Source organism: Balearica regulorum, chromosome 25, assembly GCF_011004875.1.
Source record: "Balearica regulorum gibbericeps isolate bBalReg1 chromosome 25, bBalReg1.pri, whole genome shotgun sequence".
NCBI classification, from domain to species: domain Eukaryota; kingdom Metazoa; phylum Chordata; class Aves; order Gruiformes; family Gruidae; genus Balearica; species Balearica regulorum.
The window spans coordinates 4,694,683-4,712,904 of NC_046208.1; the positions used below are offsets into that span (position 1 = coordinate 4,694,683).

The 18,222-nt window shown below is 43.4% G+C and overlaps 1 protein-coding gene and 1 pseudogene across 1 annotated transcript; both read left to right on the top strand.

Annotated features, from left to right (window-relative positions):
• Nucleotides 1-467: 467 nt before the first annotated feature.
• LOC104630823 (triggering receptor expressed on myeloid cells 2) lies at nt 468-5,857 on the top strand. The gene is made up of 4 exons (XM_010306823.2): nt 468-580; nt 3,204-3,548; nt 3,902-3,959; nt 4,369-5,857. The coding sequence occupies exons 1-4, from the start codon at nt 538-540 to the stop codon at nt 4,583-4,585; spliced, it is 663 nt and encodes a 220-aa protein (XP_010305125.2). The 5' UTR covers nt 468-537; the 3' UTR covers nt 4,586-5,857.
• A 360-nt stretch (nt 5,858-6,217) lies between these two features.
• On the top strand, nt 6,218-12,808 carry LOC104631719 (uncharacterized; annotated as a pseudogene).
• Nucleotides 12,809-18,222: the final 5,414 nt, after the last annotated feature.

Consider the following 18,222-nt stretch of genomic DNA (forward strand, 5'->3'; position numbering starts at 1 on the left):
AGCACCTCACAGCTTCACCTAGCACAGTGAAGCTTTTCTTCCTGTCCTTGGCTATATGTTAAATAGGAGTACTTCATGCACAGCCTCTTCTAAGCCTCCTTTCCCCTGAAGGTAAACCCCAAGATTATGTCCTTGCCGTCCCTTCACCCTGGTGATGCTGACTGAGCTACCTGCAGAGTCTTGATGAAAGCCGCGCTTTCCCTTTCGGCTTTCCAGAAACTCACCCATGCAAAGCTTGCATGTAAAGCCATTGCAGAGCTCACAGGGACTCCAGTACCAGTTTCAGGCCATCACATGATGCTCTCTTTCAGGCTGTCTAGACTAAATTGTGGCTATGAGTGGGCAGTGCTGATGCCTGAATTTTCAGCCCACGAGAGAAATGCCCGTCCCTGCTGAATTGCTCAATATGCAGGTCAAAAAAGATGCCAAGTTCCTGTGCTCATTCCTTCCGGCAGAGCAAGGAGGGGGGAAAAGCAAGCTGCTCTTGGGCAAGAGCTCTTTTCACTTTTCTCCAGGCTCCTTCTCTGCTCAGCTGGCATGGAGAAGCTTGTGCACCTCATCTTCTTGGTCTTCTTGTCAGGTAAGAAAGCGTACGTGGCCTTGGGGTTAACAGGTAGGGTAAAGGATTGGTGCAAAGCTTGGTCCCTACCTGCACCTCATATGAGATGACTGATAATGCTATAGGAAAAGACTACACAGGTCTTGAAACACAGTAGCTTTTTCCAGATGCAACAGCATCTTTGTTGTAGCATGCCATTCTTCAGAAGATCAGTACAAACAGGTACTATGGATAAAGAGTCTCAGTGCCTGGCTGCACACTGCAAGGTCCAATGCAATACAAGCAGAGGGAACCTGGAGCACTGCGGTGCGTTCTGCACTCTGCTCTTCCTCCTTAATTATATTGCAGGGCTGTCGGACTCCTTCCTCAGAGTTTGCTCTTCTCCCTTAATTTAACAAAGGGCCAGTGGTGATCGAAAGTGCTCAGCTTTTTTCACAGGGATCCTTTTGAGAGAGAACAGGAAACGCTGCTGACAGAAGTCTTGTGTGTCTTCTCAGAGTGAAATGTGATATTGCAAAATCCTATTTGTTTGCATTTATAGGGCTTCAAATATAAATTGCAGCATCTAGAGTTCAAGAGGAGGAAAGTAAAACTCAATGAAGGGGACATCTCTGAAATCTTGGGCACTTGACTGTTTTCAGCTTGGAGAGCAATGCTCATCTGAAATGAGAAACACGGGACAAGACCCAGCTGGTACTCGCAGCTGACAGCCTTCTGTCTCCAGCCACACTTTGGAGATCCCAGCTGCCTGCAGCAGTGCACACAGAGGCAACAGATTCAGGCTTTGGGATGCAGAAACCTGTCTCAAAAATCTGGATAGGTTTGGAAAAAAGTCCACTATACTTTTTTCAGTAGCACACAACAAGGGAGGAGGACCATAAATAGCAAATGATCTGTCAGCAGAACTGGTTGGAAAGATAACGACACAAAGTTTTCCACAGGGGCATCAGCAAATCTCTAAATGCCCTGATTCTGCTAGAGAGATTTTTTGCAATGTTGTTTCTATTTAAAACAAAAACCAAAACCCAGGGGCCGTTCCAGGAACTGAAGGGGCAGCACTGTGCGTGAGGAGGGGTCCACAAGAGAAACAGGAGAGGGAGTTAAAATGTTTAGAGGGATTGCACAGGACTGGGCTGGCTGTGCAGTGAGGTAAGTGTTGACTGGAACAACTGAGGGGAGCAACATTCCAAGATAAAGACTTGTGGGTATGGAATCCTTGGAGAGCACAGATCCATTTTTATGCCTTCTTGTAGTCAAGCCTGAAAGACCTTCTGTTTTTTTAGTTTACAATTCACTCAGAATGGTTGAATTTTTTTTAAGAAGTGTTATTAGAAGGCACAGCCAGCACAAAGTCCTCACAACAACCTATTTTTTAATTTACTTCTGGTTTATCATTACTTATGGTTTCACGGAACCTCTGAATGTTTTCATTAGACGTACAGATTTCCACAAATACCGCAGTGCACTCTCTCTGGAAGTATTAATAGCTCAGACTGTCCCTTCTGCCTTTGCCTACCATAAAGAGGAATGAAAATTAGAAATAAGGAACTAAGGCAACCCCCTCCCCCCTCAAAAAAAACCCAACAAGCAGCCAAAGACCAGTTGTCAACATGATTAAAATTAGTAGAATATTAAAAGATAGGGTGAAAAATTGCTAAACTCCTGGATTTAGAAATTAGGAGTGGGATTAAGAAGTAACCTCCTGAACGGGTAGCTGGGTGCTGGTTTGTAGGTGTCACTTTGATTCTAGCATTTTCCAGCGCCGTGTTGCTTCTCCCTGGCTGTATAAAGAGCCTTAAAATGGGGATAAACTTCACGGGCATTTACTGCAAAGGACCTTTTCTGCAGTGGAGGGTACTCCAGAGCTAAATCTGCATCTATGAGCATCGGTGGAAGGGCTGAGGTCAAGACCAAAGCCAGAAGCAAGCTGCCTTGCTGCAGCTGTATGCAAGCAAGCAGGCTGGACGTTGCAAAGCAGAGGTGTTACAGCAAGACTAACGAGAATTACACAGAAACCATTTGTCATTATTGGGTCAAGCTATGTTTTTATGAGCTGCTTGTAAAAGAGCTTTTAAAAGTCAAGACAGCTTGCCTGATGCCAACTCAATCTACCTGAATGCCCAGCTTCATGCTCCTCAAGACCAGAGGAAAATGCAAGTTTATATTTAATCCCCTAATCATGCTGACAAATTGCTTCCCCATACTGCACAGGAGCCCCCCTTTTTTTTTTACAGAAAGCGTGATGTGGTTGAGCTCCAGACTGCAATCCAGAGGAGTCACCACAGGGCCAGAAGGGATGGCGAGGACCAAAATTTCAGGAACTTCTGAAAATGCACAAATACTAATGAAGCTGATACCTCCTCCTCCCCTCAGTCTCCCCCCCCCCAAGAATAGCTGCCTGGCTAGAGCCAGGTAACACACCAGTCAGAGGGATCACTACAGACATATTTCAAGAAAGTCTGAACCAAGGCTCTGAGCCCAAGCACCCTGCATCTTTCATGGGGGAAGCAGACAGGTGACAGCCCTACAGCTGGACAGCAGCTGTCACTAGAGTTGCAAAAGAGGAAAATGATATTTAGCATAAACATAGTGGTAAGGGATAATGGAAAGAGACTTGGCTCATCACTTCTGCCTTCTCTCCCAGCATCCTGTGCTGCAGACAACGTCACTGTGGTGTACGGAATGGAAGGGGGCACCATTTCTGTCAACTGCACCTATAACCCCTGGCAGCAGCGGTGGAGAGAAAAGAGCTGGTGCAAGCAGATCGACGAGACCAAGTGCCAACACGTGGTGAGCGCCCGACGCTTCTGGCTGCCATTCCTAAAGAACAGGAATGGCACCACCTCCATCAGTGACAATGTCCGTGAAGGGGTCCTGACAGTGACCATGAAGCGACTCAGGAAGCAGGATGCTGGGTTGTATCAGTGCAAAACTGACTACCTGGGGGAAACAAATACCTTAAGGAAGGTGCAAGTGGAAGTGCTGACAGGTATGTCCCGGGGCTGCGAGTTTCATGAGTTCATGAGTTCCTACTTAAATTTCGTGTGTGTTTGCAGATGCCAAGGCCTCATTTTAGTAAACATCTATGTTGGTCTTACTCTAAGGAGGTACTGTGTTTCATTGCCTCTTTTTAGTTCCTGATTTACAGGAGCATGACCTCACTGTCACAGGACATCTAACATGTCATCCCCTTATTGCAACTCAGATTAATCTTCTAGCACACAGCCCAGTGCCCGATCTCACCTTGGTTATCTATGCCTAGCTGGGGCACTAGTGTTGGTGACACCAATCAATGTCACCCAGAAACATCTGCAGACTAAACTGTTCTGTTTCTGTCATCAGCTGTCCTGGAGACCCAAATGCCAGAGGAGCCTAGTGCTGCTGTGCAGCGCATCTCCAGGTAAGCCATAAAACTCTTCATGCTGTGATCTCTAGTCTTCCTAGGACCGAGGCAGATTAGCATTGGCAACCCCATTTGAAGCTGAGAGGAATACCACCACAGGCAAATCCTCTACCTCTTCGTAATCTATGACAATTCTCAGAGCTGCTGTGTGGTTTCTAAACAGCAGCTTTATCCTAATCCAGAAAATACAGTACTTTGGTGCCAAGCAAAACAACTCCTGCAGATCACAATTTATCCGTATGTGAGATGATAACCTATTAGAGGCGTTCTAACCTCCCAGGCTCTGTTGTGCACAGGCAGGGACTGCCTGTCGCAGGAGATGTTACCATCTTCACATTGTATACTACACGCATTTCTTTAAAGGTTGAACCATCTCGTTCATTGTTGTATTTGTGGTTCCCCATAGCATCCCTCCTGAAGCTGATTTCACTGTCTTCTATATCATTGCTGGAATCCTGGTTACTAAGTTCATGGTGGCTGTGCTGATGTTTATCATTGGCAACAGCAGGAAGAACAGAGAAACAGAGCAGAAGAACCCAGCCCTGAATGAGCAGCAGGTCCTCCCTTTCACTGGTGACCTTGCACATGATGGAATCAGCCCCTCCTGGGAGAGCACTGCTTAGAGCTAAACCAAAGGGAATCCACAGCGAAATGAACAGCAAGCATTTGGAGGCAAAGCAAGAAAAGGATTGCCTATTAAACATAGGTATCGCTGAACCTGTCACTCTGGAGAGGGAACATTGCCATCTACCACCTCTTCTCATTGGCAGTGACCAACTTTTTCCAACACAACTGAGCTGAAAAGACGCTGCCAGTGACACCTGAACCTAATGGAAGAGGATGGGATCGAGGGCCATGGGGAAAGGAGGAATGTGAAGCCTTTCTATCAAGAGATCCAGAACAGACTTACCTATGCACAGAGATGCTTCCCCCGGGCATGGTGAAGGTGAGAGAGCTCTGCTCAGTTTTCCCCCAGCTCATTGCTAGGCCAGAAAAAACTTTGCCACTCTGTACTCTACTGGCAAATGCTTTGTTATAAATGAAGCTACAGATACACCAGTGAACATAAGTAGAACTTCAGATAACACATCTCAATGATCATGTGTTAAGCAATTCACAAACACATCCACAGAATGTAAAAATGGAAAGACATGGTTCTGTCTCAAATCTCCAGGCACTTCTCCTGATTCATTGAAGACCGGTCTTACAGAACTAATAGCTTTTTTCAAGGTGTCCTGCATGTCTCTACAAAACGCTCAAATGCTTCCCCCAAAAGCATGAAATATCACCAGAACTAGATGTTTTGTATTGAAAGCTAATATTATTGTCTAGAAATCAGCTTTTTAACTGAAATTCCACTTTCTAAAGACTGAAGCTTTTGACACACTTTTCGCAATGCAATGCTCTGCTATCATCACCACCACACCACCAGGCAGAGTTATTCCAGATACTCATCCCTAGTATCATTCCACCAGGGTCTGAACTGAGACCCATCAACTCACGTCATCTCAGAGCAGTGGCAGGTGATTCTGTCTTTCCAAGGCGATGAAGAGTAGCTCCCCAAAATTGCCTTGGACAGTGTGGATGCTTGGTGAACAGTCACTGTGGAAAGGCGTAGGGAACTGCAGAACGTAACAGGAAGGGATGTTAAGACTACATGCAGCTCTGAGCCTGCTTCCTCATTTCTCAAATGACTTTGCGAACAAAGAATGAACGGTCTCTCGGTATTTTTTCTACCCTCTCAAGGGGATGTTACCAATATGTCATCATTGTTCATCACTCCCCAAAGTGAAGCTGCATTTAGCTCTCCCAGGAAGACCCCACACCCAAGGGCATTCACACCTCTTTTCCCTGCACTGCCTGCAAAGCTAAATAAAATCAAACTGATTATCTGACTTAGTGTGGATTCATGATATAGAGCTGCAGTACACCACATCATGATACATCACCCAGAGAAGAGGAACATGCTGGTGTGTTTATAATGTACAGAAATGCTCTGAGCCAGCTGGGCACATTGGCACATGCAGCCAGCTCCATTTAGCACCACGCAGAAACGGCAACTCAGATCCCGAAACCAGATCAGGCTATGCATGGTTCTGCTCTGTCTAAATTAATTTCCTTTTTTTCCAGACGGTAATTTAGCTCATACACAGTTGCACACCACTGCAACTGTACTAACACAAACCTAGCTTCAGTATTCCTGGGTTGTACCATGGTGCCAAGCTAGATGTGCTATAAAACAAGGGAATCATAGCTCTAACCATGAGATCAGGGTCCTAGTTCCAGCTCCAACCTGTTGAGAGACCTCAGGGAGGGCCATCCACTGCCTCTGTGATGGCACAGTGATGGTTCTGCACCACTATACGAGGGCTTTGGGAACGAGGGATATAAAACTTGCATTTAAGTGCAAAGCAGCAGTAAGGATGAACGCATCCAACTGAAAGCTGCTCTGTAATATATCAAGGTAGCACTAGAGACCAAAAATGCCTGTTGCTAAATATGGCTACCTAGACAACAATGTATTTAAAGCAAAAAAGTAGCCAGTAAATGTTACGCAGCCTGCATAACGTACTTCCCATCCAAGAAGTAATATTGTTAGTTAAAAGATATTCTCAGCAATTCCAAACTGGCAACATCACTCTAGGCAGCAGATGACTACAAGTGACACAGCAAGTTAGCTTCCCCTGCAACAGAGAATTTCTCAATGATAAAGCAGCACTGGGATACATTTTTTTCCTCTATGCCCTAAAACACTTTCTACTTCAGGATGGAGCATTTTCCAGCCCTGCTGCTCTTGCTGGCACTACCAGGTAAGGCTCAGAGACTCTTCATTTCTCCTAGGAACAGGATGCTCTCTGTGCTGTTCCATGCATTGCACACTTTTACTCTCTTGAGCATGCTTTATTCAGGCCATCTGTAGCCAGGTGCAGAATCAGTTTCCCAGAAGTTAATGAAAGGAGGAAATGTTCAGCCTGACATTTGCTTATTTTAATTATACAGGCTTTTGGGTTCTCATTTTTGTTTATAGTAGTTCTGTATTTTGTCCAGAAACTGAACTTCATGGTAGGACATTTGGCAATCTTTGCTCTTCTGAGACCTTTCTCTCCCGCTATCATGAAGTTCTCAGTCTGAAATCACCTAGCATATGGGGAGGAAAACCTGCGTGTGTTGCTCTCTCCTGATACGTCATGGATCAAGTATTGTCACAGACAGGCTAGCTGCTGTTCGCTTTCTTGTTGCAAATAAAAACTGAGTCCACAGAGAGGAACAAGAGGAATATAAATGGAAAAGGGGTAGTGGCACTAAGGCTAAGCATAGGTGTTTATTAAGGTAAACCTGCAGAGTTAAATTACTCTTCTCAGAGGCCCAGTGTGACAGTTCCAGTGGTATAATGTAAGAAAAACTGGCATACTAAGCTGCGACTAGCTGTAGCATTGTTTTCTTCTTTCTTTGGAAGAATCATGCATAGCAGGAGAGGACACCCAAGTGTTTCTGCATACAGAGGGAGAGTCCTTCAGAGCAAACTGCTCATATGATGTGCACAAGAATTTACATGAGAAGAAATTGTGGTTCAAGGAGCTGTCAGAAAAATCTTGTCCAGTCTTAGCCTTGAGTTCCCCTCTAAAAGAAAGGATTAACTTTAACCATGCACTGCATTGTTCAGCTGACCTGACAGACTTTGGATGAAGCTAGTTTTCTGTGATCACAACAGCAGTTTGAAGACAGGATTCTGGCACATATCTGTGTGGGCTGATCTGAAGAATGTTCTGCTGCAAAGAATACAGATGGTGGTTTCACTTGAGGGTGAGCTATGAGGTCAGCAGTGCACCGGGTCGGAGACAGCCAAAATAAATCAAAAATGATATGTCATTTCCATTTTTGTTTCACAGCAAAACACGGTGTATCTAAACACAGAGATCCCACTAGAGGTTATTAAGGACAGGGTAAAACTCTATTATATAGCTCAATATAGAACCACAATATGTACCTATATGTATCTAGAGGCAGAAATGGCCAGGAAATTATTTTTGCTGTATGAAATCAAAATGTTTCAAAGGGGAAAAAAAAAGAAAATTATCGATATTTTACAGATTACCATCAAAAACTATGAATACAATTTTGTAGAATTGTATTAATCAAAACCAAATGGGTTTGGGACAGAAATATTTCAGTAAATTGATGAAAAATAAAAAACAATACTTCCTTTTGCACAAAATTTTCCATTCTGTTAAGAGTTTTACAGTCACAGAAACCTTTCACACAGAAAAGCTTTGATAACTCACGTAGAAGACTTGTGAGATGGAGCAACATCATCTTGAACTTGAACACATGTATGAGTCATAAGAAATATACTGAGGTGGCTCCATGTCCCAGCACCTGGGGGATTTGACAGCAATAGAACCTGATACAGCCCATGTTCAGGAAGGGCAGCAGTAATCTGAATTTCCCATTTGCCACCTGTCCTGGTTTTGGCAGGGATAGAGTTAATTTTCTTTCTAGCAGCTGGTATAGTGCTGCATTTTGAATTTAAGATGAGAATAATATTGATAACACACTGGTGGTTTTAGTTGCTGCCAAGCAGTCAAGGACTTTTCAGCTTCTCATGCTGCCCCACCACCAAGAAGGCAGGGTACACCCAAGAAGCTGGGAGGGGACATGGCCAGGACAGCTGGCCCCAACTGACCAAAGGGATATTCCATACCATATGGCCTCATGTTTCATATAGAACTGGAGATGGTTGTTTTAGCTGCCTGCCAGGTTAAACCACACCACCACCCCAACCTCATCTCCAGTGACCACCCTCCTCAGACTGGGGCTGCTTATGTCCTTGTCTTCTGCAAGTTCTCTTTGTGCTCATCTTAGCTTTGCTGCTTTGTTGGGTGAGATGTACACCACCATGGGGATTGTTTTTTCCTGTCTTTTCTCCCTCTAATGAATCACCACTATATTTTCTTTAGAACCTGGGGAAAAAAAAAAAAAAAAAGGAACTCCCTGTCCCTCCATTGCTCCTATTCTGTGATAACCAAATCAGGAAACTTCACTGTTTTATTTGGTGCAAAACGGTGTCCCGAATTAGATGTCAACCTATTATCGGAGGTAACTCTGATCAAAGTATCGTTAAAGTAGGAAGGACTGAAATGATGAATGACTTCTCATGGAAAATTATTAGAGTGTGGCTGAAAAAGCTCTGACTTAATGACTCAGGAGAATATAATCTTGAGAGCCCTTTCCAGGGGAGAAACAAACTACTGAATAGGATCATGCTAGAAGTTTTGGGTGAGTTAATCAAAGAATTAATGATCTTCTAAAAGTCAGCAATTTCTTACCACTTGACAAGAAAGATTACAGGTCAATGTTAAAGAGCTCTCTTCTGAGCCTGGAAATTTCCTGAGACACAGATAATTCCTGAATTTCTTTTTTTTTAAAACAGATTTTTGATACATACTAATGGTATAAACAAATTGCAGCCAACTGGTGGGGGGGAGTCTGGCTTGGCTTCATTGACTAATGAAATTTTATATTTATATCAACAGATGAAACAGACTTCAAGCAATCTGAATCTTTGCCTGAATTTCTACCTGAGTTCATCTCTTTGCCACTGCTCATTAATAAACATCTGTATTTGTGTGTGGAGGGGAATCACATGACACATCTTGTTTCTAAGATGCTTCCTTTCTAAAAGCATTCAAGTGCCCAAAATAAGCAACTCAGTTTTCATATCATTCTCTACAACGGTACAAATTTTCCTGGCTGGTCTATACCTTCTACAAAACCTGTCTCCTGCAGGAGCTGCCCTTTCCCTTTGATCTGTCACAGGACCCAAACTTACAAGGAAAGCAGAAACCAAATCTCATTTGTCCTTCTGCACATGATATAATCGTTGAATAAGTAGGTTTTCCAAGGCAATCAAATATCAAATATTTTGCAAGAATGAAAAAACACAAGAGTACCACAACCCAAAGGGAAGAAAACTGAAATCACAGTATGTCTGTTGCTGTCATACTTACTACTAGCTCTCTGGCTGGGCCTACTCTTGATGTTTTCATTTAGATACACTGATAACAGGTACTATCCAACAACCCAAACAAAACTCCCAGCTCTTACCTGAGGAACTGGTTGATCCCATTCCTGTGATTCAGCTGTATTAACTAACCTTCTTTTACTGGCAAATGGCAAAGGATGAATTTTCTTGTGCAACTTCACAATTTCATAGCTAACAAGCAAGCAGTAACTCTGGACCATTCTACAAACCTGCAAAGCAGGATTTTTTAGCATGAGAAAAAGTCACCAGGGATGGTTTGATGTGGGAAAAGCACCTGCTCTTGAGTTTTTTCCAAGAGAAAAATTGGAATGGGGATGCAGATTTAGACACCATTTCATTTCCCTAAGAAGGGGGGTGTCGTCAACACAACAGCAGTAAGGATCAGAGGTAAAAACCAAAGACTCCCAGACTCTATAGCATTCTTGATGCACTGCAGGACTTGAGGAGCGGTGTGACAGACAACCCAAGCATGTGCATGCACATACATACACAGACAAAGAGGCTTCTCCTTCTCCCCTAGAGAGTTTGGTCCAAGCTCCCCAGGTCCCATGAAAAGCTGCAGAACATTCTTATCACTTTCAGGAGCGCTAGGTGAGGCCTCTACTGCTGACGCTCAGTTTGACTGTGTTCTTACTTTCTATCTGCTTAAAAAAAGAACAACTCTATGGCCCATGCAATGCTACAATAACTCTGCCTTTTGTACAAACAGACCAGCCTAAGATCAATCCCAGCTAAACAACATGGTATGTTAGATGAGAGTTATTACCCTGTTAATGATCCTGATCAAAGACAGACCATGAGAAGGGCTACTGCATCCTGATGAGTATGCCTTTGAACTCTGGTAGCACTGCAAATGACTGCAGGAAGAGGATTCAAACTCCTGAGTATTCCCCAGGCTTGCCAAGTGCCAAAGAAAATACAGCTGGGAAGGATCTTCTGTAGCTGTAGATCAGACCTCATGGAATCACGCTTGTTTAGAGACAGCAGGGGTAATATTTGCATGCTGAATTTTTATCCTGGAACCATAATCCATTTTCAAACACACAAAATCCCTTCCCAAATGAACGTGGTCACCTCTGGTGCTGTAAATAGTAATGGAGATATCACGCTTTTCCCTGCAGGACTCTCTATGCTCTCACGGTGCTGAGTTCCTTCCTGCCTACAACTGCTCTGACTGCTACCGTTATACTCCTTGTCACCACTTACGTCAGAAGCAAAAGGGAAGGTAAAGCTCCCTAATCTTCTTGTCTAGTTTTCCTGCCGCTACAGCTTGTCATCCCATCTCCCTGACTGTAAGGAAGGTCTGTTCATAGTAATCATTGTCCAGAGTGGCAATGACACCAAGCTCAGTGAAATGCAAGACGTGAGTTAAATTACAGGGAAGGGACAGTGGGGGTAGTGATTTTTAAAATGAAAAGGTAAAGGTGTGGTTTTACACTCAAAGTAAATTCTGTCCTTTGTGGCGGGAAAAGGGATGGACTTTGGCAGACATCCTTCTTTTGGACAAGCAGCACTGCAGGTAAGACATCATCAGAAATCCCACATTCCCGGTGCTTTGTTTGCTCTCTGTCATGCAGAGACACTGGCTCTGTGTTCAGCACTCATGGGGGTTATAAAGCACACAGACCCATCCATCCTACAGTGGGTGCGTAGCATCCGCTCAAGCTAGCAGACTAAAGCTAGCTGTCTGTATTTGTTGATGACATCTTGTTGCAAAGCAGACACAACCTAACTTGGTCATTTGACTAAGTCATAGCCCTTCTGCATATTTTTGTTTATAGTACTCAGAAAAATAAATGTAATAACAAATATGTAATTTTGATAATTAACTGGCCTTGAATCTTCAGTAACATCATCAGAGGTTCTCATCAAAGGAAAACTTATTGTGTCCTAAATATTTAGTGTGTTAACTGTTGCTGCACCTTTCTACCCGGTCCCTTAAATCTGAGGAAGTAGTTTTGTGTAAGAGAAGTTTTCTAAACTTCTCTGAGCGCACATTCCCTCTTCCCATGCATCCGCTCCCCTCTTCCCTAGTTTCATTACATGAGAAGAAAACATTTGTGATTGTAGATGAACTAAGACTAATATTCAGAAACAAAAAATGCTGAATTTCTTTTTAACTTCTCATTCTTTGTGGTTTCTCAGAAGGACAGAAGAAACAAAGGAAGTAGAATGTCAGATGGGGAACTAAATGACAGTACAATATGGACCGTCGTAAGGAACCAAACTCAGCTGAAGCCTGAAGGTCATAGAACCACAGAATGGTTTGGGTTGGGAGGGATCTCACAGCCTATCCAGTTCCAACCCTCCACTAGACCACGTTGCCCAAAGCTCCATCCAACCTGGCCTTGAACACTTCCAGGGATGAGGCATCCACAGCTTCTCTGGGCAACCTGTACCAGTCCTTACCACCCTCACAGGGAAGAATTTCTTCCTCAGATCTCATCTCAATCTCCCCTCCTTCAGTGTAAGGCCATTCCCCTTGTCCTGTCACTCCCTGCCCTTGTCATATGTCAACATACAGCCTTCACCAGAAACTTTCTTCCACACTCAAGAACCACTAGGCAATTAACTTTCCTCAGGAGCTGTGGAATACACGACTGTTATCTTCAGAGCCACAATTCTACATACTGGAAATGAAAAGAAAAAGCAAGTCCTCCTAAACAAAGCAGCACAAAGCCTTGGGCTTATTCACAGAACTTTGCTGAACTACATTTAGAAATACTCAATTTGTAACCAATTGCTAAAGTTGGATGCACATGGGGTGCAAGGCAGAAAGCAGCTGAAAGGATGAGACACATGGATGCACAGAAAATAACTGCACTTTTCTAATAGTACAGCATCACAGTTCAGCTATTGGTAAGCAAATCCAGCGGAAGGCTGTGCTATATTTGCTTTTTCCAAATAGCTCTATTTTTAAGTGACAGGCAACTATGAACCCAAATACAGGAAACTGGTTCTCTTTGGTAGCAACTGATACAGTGCCACAGTCAACAAAGGGCTGTGAGATATGGGAACATGATGCTTCCTCTTAGACTTTCTTCAACAGCTCACTTAAATACTCATATATAAATTTTAATTATTGCTAACTAATGTTAATAGTGGTAAAGAATCTGCTTTATTTTCAACATATGAGTTGTTTGATAGAGACAAGTAAAGCACTTGACATGTTTTAGTAAACAAGGGTCTTGTTGAAAAGTATTTGTCTATGTTATAGTATAAAATATCTTCAGCCTGAACAGAATTTACATCCAAAGTTATTTATTTGTTTTTACAAAGAAATAACTTTGTATTTCCTTGCTGTTGGTACTTGTTGTTTACTAATGCCACACCCATGCTGCAGTATAAAACTAGCTTGACTTCATTATAAATTACACACTTTTTGATCAAAATCCTGAATCCTGTTATCATGGTGATACGTGCAAACATCCATTAGGGGTTACGGATAAATGCCAGAATTAATCTCACTGAGATTTTCATCTTAATTCTGTGAGTTTGGCCCAAGGATGCTGAATATGGTACAAAAATGGCTTTAATTTTTTGGTATTAAGATTGCAAGAAGACTCCAACTTAGGTACAGAGTGGCATGGGAGGAATGTGAAAAGACAGAGAAGACGTCCATAAATCATATAAACTCCACCCTGCCTGTGAGTGCTTATACAGTTCTGGGTGAGGGGGAGAGAAGAAGGAAATTCTGATGGCTGGTCTGATGTGGCTACGTGATAGCAGGCTTTTTGTCATATACCTGAGATTATTTTGTCCCTCTATTGCAAATTCTCTGAAAATATAGCTAGAAAAACCTCATAGTAATAGCTAAAGAAATCAATTTCTGGCTTCCTAAACAGGCTTGCAAGATTGCGTTCTTCGTTTCCTGTCCCAGCTTCCCAACTGCACTGCATCGACCAACTCTGGAAAGAATTAATGACTGACACCTTTGTGCTTTGGGTCATTTTTGAGATGTCAAAAGTGTTGGTGTGGGGACCATACCATTAAGGTCTGAAATGATCCACAACAGGAAAGACAAACAGTTAACATAATAGGCCTCAGTATACAAATTCAACTCTTTATTTACCCTGTTTGACTCTTGGAAAGCACCTAAAACTTTATATGCCTAACTTTCTCATCTGGGTGCAATGGCATACACAGTGAAGGTTCTGGGGGCCTCAGATCCTAAAGTAATGGAAGTTAAAATAGAGAGGCTTACTGGTATACACTTCTTTCTGCCTACATAGCTGATCTACTATCACATGGTGAATTCAAGGGTGTTTCTAGGGACATTTTATCTCTATGGACAGCATCAGCCCTCTGTCACAAAATGTAAATATGTAATTGTCTGTTTTAAAACAAAGACACAAGAAATATTCTCAAATCTTTCCAAATTTGTAACATCTTACAGGTGTTTTCCTTCTGTGCAAATGATGCAGCTTTGCTATTAACCTGAACTGCCTACAATGAAAGAATAATTATGGTAAGTCCCAGTTCAGATTGGCATGTTTGGTAGTGGAGTTTGGAAAGCATCAGTAGCTCATCTAATCTGCTTCTGTTATGCTTAGCTGTGGAATCACATTCAGGAATGGTCTGACCTATGTACAAGCAGCCTCTGGACATCTGGCACATTACAAACCTGGCCGTGTCTTCAGATAAGCCAACAGACAGCTAGTCAGTGACCTAGTTCTATATTGGCTGTTGAATAGTGGTATAGATGTGTATCTGGCTAATATCTCACACGTCCTCCCAGCTTGTCTTTCATTTGATGGTGGCAGGAAATAAAGTTGCGGCATTCAAGGAACTGGGCATATCAGATGGGCAGGGCACAGCTGACAGGATGTAAGAAGACAGGAGTTTTTTCTAAGATTGAGGCTATTAGTCAATACATTCTGTCCCAGTGTCTCCAGACATCTCCTCTGGCCTTCTACAGGACATCTAGTTAAAACTCACTCCAAATCTAAACATTCTCTGCAGCCTATGCCAAAAGAATTATTTGTTTCTTCTTTGTCTCACTTCAAAAGCAGTAAACACTACGAGGACCATTTCATCTCTAACAGGGAGTGAACAAATATCCGTATGACTAATGGCTGGGCACCTCCATCTGTTACCTGCTGTTCACTGCAGAGAGCTCTTGCCCTAAGTGCATTATAAAACATAACAATCATATAATAAATTATACTCTAGAGATTCTGCTGAAGTCCTCCTAGTATTATGCCATCTAAGTGCTTTCCAGTAGCAGGTTTGCAAATTGGGTAAAATTTGCCATATGCCTCAGAAGCCAGGGAGATGTGAGCATAAGGCAGAGATGAAAAGGACAATGTTTTATTAGCCACTGTGTAAACCATCCAGTTCTGCCCTGTGTCTTGAAAGACCCACAGAAAGCAAAATGGGAAAGTAAACTGAATTTTGGATATACTACAAACTACAGAGACCAAGGAGTCTCCTGCTAGACAAAATGAAGTGGACTCATTCATACCTTTCCTCTTCCTCTGGAAGTCACTGAAACATGACAACATTTTTGGAACAAATGATTGTGTCTAACTCCTCCAAGTAAAAACAATCAGCAAAGTGTTGTTGTACGAAGAACCTAAAGAAAGAGAAAACCCAGCTTACCAACCCTATTCACTTCACGTTACTAGCACAAAATTTTATTCATTCTGTTCACTTTAGAATACCTGTTCAATTGTTCTCAACTTCCTCCCTTAGGTCTCCCCCATGCCCAGCAATTGCAAAACATTGATTATCAGACAGGAAAACTAAGCAATAAAGGACAAGATCCTGGCAACCGTGACTTGCCCAAGATTAGCAGATAGAGGAACTTCTCTCCAAAGTGAGGGATTGCTTTAAATTAGTCTGCTCCTGTTCTTGTTAGGGAACTGAAAAGAATTTCAAATTAAGAATAAAGCAAAAAGCTGTAAAAATCAATATCTGAGTCACTTTGTGATCAGATAACCTATTATGTGCTGAGGGCATTCCCTCCAGGCCTACAATGCCTGCTTACTCCCTTGGGCCACTGCCCTTCACGCTCTTCTGCATTCACAAATCTTCAGCTGTGAGGTCCTTGAGGATTTATTCTGCTCGATTTGCAACAACTACACTTCCTGCATTTCTGTATTTCATCATGATTGCAGAGCTGCCAGCAATGCAGTGACAGAAAAACCAGGCCAGCTTTCTTCAGGCCTCACTCTGACTGCAGCATGTAACGGTCTGAGTTAGGAGGCCAGATCTTCTCTCTCACCTATGGGGACACCATCCTCCTCATTCAGACACTCAACGTAGTTATGCCCCATTATAACTGACCCTAGAAGTACACACCAGTCTTCCATTGGAGCTCTGGGACCACTTCAGTGTTGCTAAATACAAACTCATGCAGTATTTCCAAGCTGGTTTACAGTTAATGTAAAGATGTCACTCATAGTTGGTTCACTTGGGAAGCACAACTAAGGCATCTACCACAGGAGAAAGAAATCCAATAGTGTTTGGGGTACAACTTGCCTTTTTTGTTCTGTTTGTCACCAGCTATGGTGACATTTATGTGTGCTTTCAACCTCTGCTAGCAGAGAGATGCTTTTGCACCAGTGAGGGCAAAACCAGCCCCCCCAGAACTGTCGTAGTGATTACTGTTCTTTCAGGAACGTAGCGTATAGCTACAAATGCCTATGAAGTTCAGCATATCCCTTCTAAAACAGTGCCTATCCCAAGAACACAGGAAAAAAACCCAGGCAGAACATAATGTTTTGCTTTTTTATATGGCTGCTTTTAACCCAAAGAGCTTTGCAAACTGTAAACATTCACAGGAACTGTTACAATACTACAACATACAACTACCTGATACCACACAAAGATTGCCTAACAGTGTGGGACCTCAGCCTTGATAAAAGTATTTCTGTTATCATAGTGAATGTTTAAGTTATAATACTGCTGAGAGATCCTGAGCAGCACGCCTGGAAGAAACAGCATGCCTGAGAGGGATTAGCAGGCAAACATGGAGACTGACTCTCTCTTAAACCTTTCAAAGCTTGCCCAATCCTCTTAAAACTTCCTTTTGTGTCAAAACACAAGAAATAAGCTCTTTCTAAGGGTGTCCATTCAGTTGTATTTGGCCAAAAAAAGATAATGACATACTTGGGTATCTGGGGACAAGAAATCATCTTCTTGGAAGGTAACCAAGAATATAAAGGAATGAATGTCTTCAAAAGAGCATTTGGGTAATATGAAATTGGATTGTTGTCTCTTACACTTATGCAACCCTGTACAGACTCCACGCTTCACCTGTAGGACACTCCCTGTGCTCCAGGGCAGCTTCTATATAATCTCTGGATTCTTCTGCATGGCCTTTCAGGGATAATTACTCAATGAAATGAATCCTGCAGCAAGCGTGCAGAGACTGGAACGTCTCCGAGGCATGCTGAGCACTATGCCGTCAGACATCCAGGAGCTGGCTAGCTGTGGATGGGACATAGTGTGACTACTGGGCATATTTTTCTTCATCATTAGAACGGTAATTTTTTCTTTCAAACAATAATTGCAGTGCATCCTCTTTCCTCCCAGCCCAGACTCACCGAACACTTTCCCCACACTTGAAGGACACACAAGAGCAATGCTGGCCGGCCCAAAGCAGCCTTCCTTCCTTCCTTCCCGCCCCCCCCGCCAGGTCAGTGAGGCCATTTCCCAACTCCAAGCAGCTTCCCTGGACCCAGAGCGGAGAGGCAAGGCCTCCTTGCATCCTTCCTACAGCCCTGCCTCAGATAGCCCAGCTCCACATGCAAACCACCCTACAGCCGCCATCTTGAGGCACTACCTCAACCTGTGGGCAAGATCGCAGTCCTTCTTCACTAGCCAATCAGAGGTGTCCCAGAGCAAAACTCATCCAATGAACACCTGTGGTGGGACACCCCAGCTTCCCTCAGCCAATCAGCTTCCAGCACTCACCAGCAGCCAGGCCCCAAGGGCAGGTGGTGCAGTCCCCTCAGGAGGCAAGATGGGGATGGGGGGGAAGATGGACACCAAAGTGTCTGGGCCCTTTGCCACAGGGCAGAAGAGCAGCAGGTGCACCCAGCCATCACCTCGGATGGAAGCCAAGCTCCCTCATGGAGGGCAGGAAAGCTTGCCAGCTGCCTAAGCATTTCTCAGTGGTGCTAAAACTGCCACCTGCCCTGACCGTTCCGTGTCCCTGCTGCCACTTGACTGAAAAGAGCAGAAGGTCTGAAAAAACAGAGACAAAGCTTG

What these genes read in the sequence shown, in the direction of transcription:
- LOC104630823 (XM_010306823.2), top strand. Translation starts at nt 538, where the DNA reads ATGGAGAAGCTTGTGCACCTCATCTTCTTGGTCTTCTTGTCAG. An exon ending in CTTCTTGGTCTTCTTGTCAG is followed by an intron (nt 581 to 3,203) that starts GTAAGAAAGCGT and finishes CTTCTCTCCCAG; the next exon opens with CATCCTGTGCTGCAGACAAC. An exon ending in GCAAGTGGAAGTGCTGACAG is followed by an intron (nt 3,549 to 3,901) that starts GTATGTCCCGGG and finishes TTCTGTCATCAG; the next exon opens with CTGTCCTGGAGACCCAAATG.